The 6,000-nt window shown below is 49.5% G+C and overlaps 1 protein-coding gene across 1 annotated transcript in view; it reads right to left on the bottom strand.

Annotated features, from left to right (window-relative positions):
- AHCYL2 (adenosylhomocysteinase-like 2) overlaps positions 1–6,000 on the bottom strand; it is a 35,501-nt gene that overhangs the window by 6,121 nt on the left and 23,380 nt on the right. The window contains exons 8-12 of the mRNA XM_009330998.1: positions 4,283–4,346; positions 3,097–3,185; positions 1,517–1,587; positions 1,283–1,377; positions 371–478 (exon numbers count right to left, since the gene is read on the bottom strand). Of these exons, the coding sequence (XP_009329273.1) occupies positions 371–478; positions 1,283–1,377; positions 1,517–1,587; positions 3,097–3,185; positions 4,283–4,346 (427 nt within the window). The remainder of the gene's footprint in view (positions 1–370; positions 479–1,282; positions 1,378–1,516; positions 1,588–3,096; positions 3,186–4,282; positions 4,347–6,000) is intronic.

Raw genomic sequence — 6,000 nt, 5'->3', positions numbered from 1 at the left:
TACAACCCTGCAGAAGGTACAAGAACCGCCGGTGAAACGCGTCCCTTCTGGGATGAAACACCATTTATCACATGCACTTGAGTCCCAAGGTATTGGCTGCCCTTGTAACTCAGTAAAACTATTTAGAAGTGAAAATCTGATAAAATACCCTGGAGCGGGATAAAGAAAAACACAGGAGCTTTTTTTCCCCGCGTTCCAGTAACTCATGGGCCAAAACAGGCTTACACCAAGCCTTGCAACCAGAGGGATTATTGAGCTGCTGAGGCCCCAGGAGGTGATTTCTGGACGCGCTTCGGCTCCACCGCTCACCCAGCCCTTGTTTTCTTCCCCCGCAAGCAGAGAAGAGGTTGCAATTCCCGCTCCTTTGCCTGCAACTCACCTCCGCCAGAAGGACTATTCTCTTCCCGTCCGGCCAGATGACGTGGTCCACCTGGGACCTCACCCTCTCCCAGGTCAGCTCGGGCGTACGCAGGCTTGCCTGAAACACAGTGTTAAAATAGTTCAAGCGCTGCCAAAAGATCAAAACCCAGAAGCGGCATGATAGGAATGAAAAGAGGAAGCGACTCGCTGACATTGTCCTGGGCTTATAGTTTCCTTTGGGTCTGGTCTCAGTCCCAGACCAATGAAACCTTTATGAATCACAACCTGGGACTATTTTTATGATTACAATACATCAAAGCTCCAGCAACAACTATTGTTCAAGCTCTTCTGGCTGAAGAGGATCCATGGTCACCAACTAAACTGTGCACGGCTGCGGCCACTTCTTTCCAGCAGAGAAAATGGCTTTAAACCCATGGGTTTGGCCGAGCAATTCTCCACTGACCTTCAGACAAGACTCTCCTGTTTTTCTACTCATCTCTAAGCACAGCCGAGCAGATTTCAGTGCCGTTCGGTAAAGCGCGGTGGGGCTGCGCGTGCCGTGTTGCACCAAGCTGAACTCTTGGCTGGGTCTTAACGGTGTAATAACACAGAAGCAGAGGGACTGGGCTGGAGAGGGTGATTCACCGACTCTCTAGGGGAAGGAGTGAGGCTGGTGGATACCAGACACTCCGCTGGAAGCTGGAGCAATTTGTCTGGCTCGCTGGCATCCTTTGGGATCGCAGGAATGACGACGACATATCTGACAGTGTCTGCTGAGACACGGGGAGCGATGGGATTATTTTATCTCCTCCCCGGTGCTTGCTAAAGCGGCACGGGTCAGACACGGCTGCCGAAGGGTCCCGAAAGCACCGTCACCCCACCCTGTGCCGTCCCTGCTCCCGACCCACGTCCCTCCGCTCACCACGTCGATCTCGGTGTTGGAGTGCCCCATGTTGCAGACGATGCAGCTGTTCTTCATCCGATCCAGGTGTTCCCTGGTCACCACGTTCTTGTTGCCTGCCAGACAGCGACATCCGTAATAAATACCCATGTTCGCTCCCCCCCACCTTTTTGCCTTTTCCTTTGGAAAAAGATGGACCCGATTACGGGGTGCGCATCCCTAACGACCCGTCCTCCTGCCTCGGGAACTGCGTACCTGTGCAGGTGATGACGATGTCAACTTGTCTGATGACTTCATTGAGTTTCACGAGCCGGAATCCATCCATGCTAAGAGGAGAGGGGGGGGGAAAGTAGTCTGAGAAGCAGCAAAAACATGCCAAAAATAGAAAAAAACCCCATCAAGCGATTCTCAAGATACTCATTTTAACTTCCTAACGCCAGACCGGAAAACAGCAAGGCAGCATGCGAAGGGCCACGTACCCCAAGCCATTAGGAGGGTTTCTGGAGTCAACCTGGAGGATCTGGGACTGTCGTGGGGAGAAGTGAAAAGAGATTTTGGGGGTTTCACATTTTCTGTCAAGGCCTCCGCATCTGCAAATCTCAATTTTCAATCAAGACGGCTTTTTTAAAGCTGCTACTCCTGCAAAGTACACCCAGAAGAGGCAGATACGCCCTCCTGCTGCAGAATCCTCTCTGATATGGATTTAGATCATCTTAAAAAAAACCCCAAACACCCCAAACCCACAGACATCTATCATTAACCTTGCAATCCATATTTAGGCACCTACACGATCTTTAGAAGCGCCGAGCACTCAGCAAGTCTTTCCTGACTTCACCGAGCAAGGTGTATTCAGCGCATCGGATAACAAGGCCAGGACTTTTTTTTAGGATTTGTTGACAGTCCTCCCGAGAACTTATTTCTGTGACTCTCACAAGCTGCAAAATCGTAGTTACTATTAAAAAAAAGTAATTTTTTTCTGCTGTATGTCCCATTTACTGGGTTTTTTTTTCCCCCACTGCAAACTCCTTACGAGAGGGGCCGCACGGTGTTGCGTTGTGCAGGGTCAGGGAAGGGCTGGCTGCAGACGACCAAATTCACACAATTAAGGATGCGGGTGCTGGATGTGCCACTTGTGAAGGTCGCAAAGCAAACTGAAAGTTGACCAGCTCTGCTAATTAAGCAGGGCTCATTAGCTTTCTCACCGCGATAGCCCTTTGAAAGCTTGCTGTTAGGAAGAGGCTGCGGGTTTAATAAGGCTCCGGGTGTTTTTGGGACTCCGCTTTCATAGTCATGTCCCGTCTCGCACCTCGGGATGCCGAAGCAGCATCTCTGCGCCAAAACAACTTTTACCTGGAGGAAACGAGGTCGGGTATAATTGCAACGTGCCTGTGCGAGGGGACAGCCGTGCGCTTTCAGCCCTGCGTCAGGGTACCGGCGTTAGCGAGGAGAGGTTTGTGAGGGGCGGGTGATCACAGAGACCAAAATATCCCCCCGGGCGAGGTGCGTGCACAGCACAGCGAAGCCCGAGTTTGCACTCCAAAGGTCGCGGTTCACTCCCAACATCCTTTCAAGCCATATCGTTAAACACTTGGCCACTGTGGTTATGATTATGCAAGCTGGCACGCGGGCTACAGATAAACTGGGTGATGCTTTAGCACAGGAACCCTTATCTGGCCGTAGGAGAGAGCTGTGGGTCCCTCCGAGGGTGCAGAGAAACCACGACCCCCTCACAAGCATCCCTCTCGGGAGGGACCACTGCCAAGTGGTTTCTGGCCACGGTTTTCCTGGGAAAAAAAAAGCCTAAAGAAGAAGCCGGGCTCGGTGCGACTGCTTACCAGGCCTGGAGGGCACAGATCGGATCGATCTCTGTCACGTACACTATGGAGCCCATGGCCTTCAAAGCAGCACAGCAGCCCTTTCCAACCTGGGGAGGGAGAAGAGCACAGAGGAAGAGTGAGATGCCGAGAGCCCGGGAGATGCCGAGCATCAATACGGCCGCGGGAAGCTCACAGGGGATGTGCAACTCCGGGCGTCTCTCCCGCGGCCCCAAGAGCCCTTTGCAACCCTCTTAGCAGCTCTGGTTGCATATACGCCGTTTTTGGGTGCACGAACCTGGATTTGGAGTAATCTAGGACCTGAGTCGGGCCCAGTTTAGCTAAGAGAGGCGCTAAAAAATATAAAAGTGCCGTTGATTTTGGTCCCAGGGAGTTCTTTGTCCCCCAGAACATCCTGGTATCTAGCAAGCACCACGATAACGAGAGATTACACTTCTCCCAGGGAAAGTTTAAGTGTCTCTCATAACCTTTACTCTATTTAGGAAGCTTAACGGTTTAGTCTCTGAGGGTTAATGAGCTTTAACCTGTACCCAGCACATACGGTGCAGCTCGCAGGGGAATTCAGGGGAACAGTTAAATGACCAAGGGCTCCCAAAAAATGCAATTACACGTGAGAAAATTGTCCCATTTCAGCTCTTTGGAGAAAAAAAAAAGAAAGTCCCAGCACAGCACCCACAGCCGAGCCCAGCATAACTGGTGTTAACTGGTCCCGACAAGAACTGCCGAAGGGTGAATATCCCAGTCGCGCCTCGAGAGAGGACTCCTCTGTTTGGGGGTGAAAGCACGGGGGTAAGTCAAGATTAACTTATCTTTCTTGACCACCCTTCAGCATGCAATGCTGCGGCTGCAGAGTCATCTGCAGAACCCAGCCTCCGAATATTTTAGTATTATATTAAATAGAATATAATATAAATATAAAAGATAATATTAATATATTCAGATATTAAAGATATTCAGACTACTTGAATACTCATGTCTCTTAAGACTCAGGTTTGGTATCTGTTTAATACTAAAGAAATACACTGGACATCAAGAAAATCTTCAGTTTTGGCAAACCCGTCAGGTTTGAAGATACCTGCAGATGCAGAGAAAAGCCCCGAGGACGGAAAACCCCCGTCGGATAAAGCCGTGCAAAGGACCTGCGATTTTACAGGCAGTACCCGTATGTAAAATATTAACCCCTTACCTCCCCGTAGCCACAAACCACTACTTGCTTGCCTCCAAACATCATGTCTGTTGTCCTTTTAAGGCTAAGGAAAAAGAAAAAAAAAACAATTAAAGAACAGCAGTAAGATCTATTCTTACAGGCTGAGAGTTGGGGTTGTTCAGCCTGGAGAAGGGAAGGCTCTGGGGAGACCTTATAGCGGCCTTCCAGTACTTGAAGGGCCTTCAAGAAAGCTGGCGAGGGGCTTTTTACAAGGGCACGTAGTGATGGGACAAGGGGTAACGGCTTTAAACTGAAAGAGGGTAGATTTAGATTAGATATAAGGAAGAAATTCTTCACTGTGAGGGTGGTGAGGCACTGGGACAGGTTGCCCAGAGAAGTTGTGGATGCCCCGTCCCTGGAAGTGTTCAAGGTCAGGTTGGAGGTGGCTTTGAGCAACCTGGTCTAGTGGAAGGTGTCCCTGCCCACGGCAGGGGGGTCACAACTAGATGATCTTCAAGGTCCCTTCCAACCCAAACCATTCTGTGATTCTATGATATTCCACTGACGATGCTGTGAAGGTCCTTCTCAGTTTGCTCCTCCTAAACACGATGGTTGTATCCTGTATCCCTGAGGACACACAGCAATTCTGGGTGCAGAGAGGACCCGAAAGGCACCTAAAAACTGACTTTTTCCTTTGGTAAGGGTGGGTGCTACCAGTGAAACGCAACGAAGAGGAAGGATTTGGGGTTTGGATCCCTTTTTTGGTTTTGGGTTTGGTTCTTTTTTTTTGTTGGATCCCTTTGTTTTGGTACCCCAGAAATATTTAAAATCTTTTAAAAAAATACTTTCTCCTAATTATTTTTTTTTTTAAAGTCAAAATACCCCACAGAAATAACTACAGAAGAAGCAGGAAAGTGGTAATTTATTGCCAGAATCCCAGTGCTTTCCACAGATAAAGCTCTTCTTTCCACTCGGTTTCCTTCTGGTTTCTCCCTAAGAGTGTCCTACATTACAGGCTATTTTTAGCACACGAGTAAATAGGTTAGCAGTGCAGGGAAGGTGAAATTCCCTTACATTTCCGAAAGAATTTAGATAAAAACCACAGCAGATTTAATTGCACCTCTGCTCAGATTTCCCTTGGCCCAGTTTTAGATGCCTGGGCCAGACTTAACTCAAATCCCAACTTACCTACCCATGAGGTCCATCATCCACCACAACTGAAGACAACAAGAAGATTTTAAAGATTTTAATGTTTCTTAGCCACTGACAGCATCTGCTGCACATGGAACATGGAGCTAAAAGTTGTGTCCTCGGACACTCCAAATCTGGGGGCAACTCTTCACCGGGCAGCCGACCCCCACGCCAGAGGCTGCCTTCCGTGTCTTGAACCCTGCGACCACAGAGCAGAGGCATGGCCGTCATAGAGGAGGCAGGGCTACCTAATTGGAAGAATTACTTCATCGAGATGTTTTCATAGAATCACAGAACGGTTTGGGTGGGAAGGGACCTCTAAAGGTCATCTAGTCCAACCCCCCTGCCGTGGGCAGGGACATCCTCAACTAGAGCAGGTTGCTCAGAGCCCCGTCCAGCCTGACCTGGAATGTTTCCAGGGACGGGGCATCCACCACCTCTCTGGGCGACCTGGGCCAGTGCTTCACCACCCTCATTTTTCCCATTTTTGCTTCTAGCAAAGCCGAGTTAGCGACGCACTGCATGTTGGAGTACGCCGCTCCTCATTGCAGCTTCACAGATTGTAC

Source organism: Pygoscelis adeliae, unplaced genomic scaffold (assembly GCF_000699105.1).
Source record: "Pygoscelis adeliae isolate BGI_AS28 unplaced genomic scaffold, ASM69910v1 Scaffold129, whole genome shotgun sequence".
NCBI classification, from domain to species: Eukaryota; Metazoa; Chordata; class Aves; order Sphenisciformes; family Spheniscidae; genus Pygoscelis; species Pygoscelis adeliae.
The sequence above is the reverse complement of the archived record's forward strand: the minus strand, read 5'-3'. Positions and strand labels throughout refer to the sequence as shown.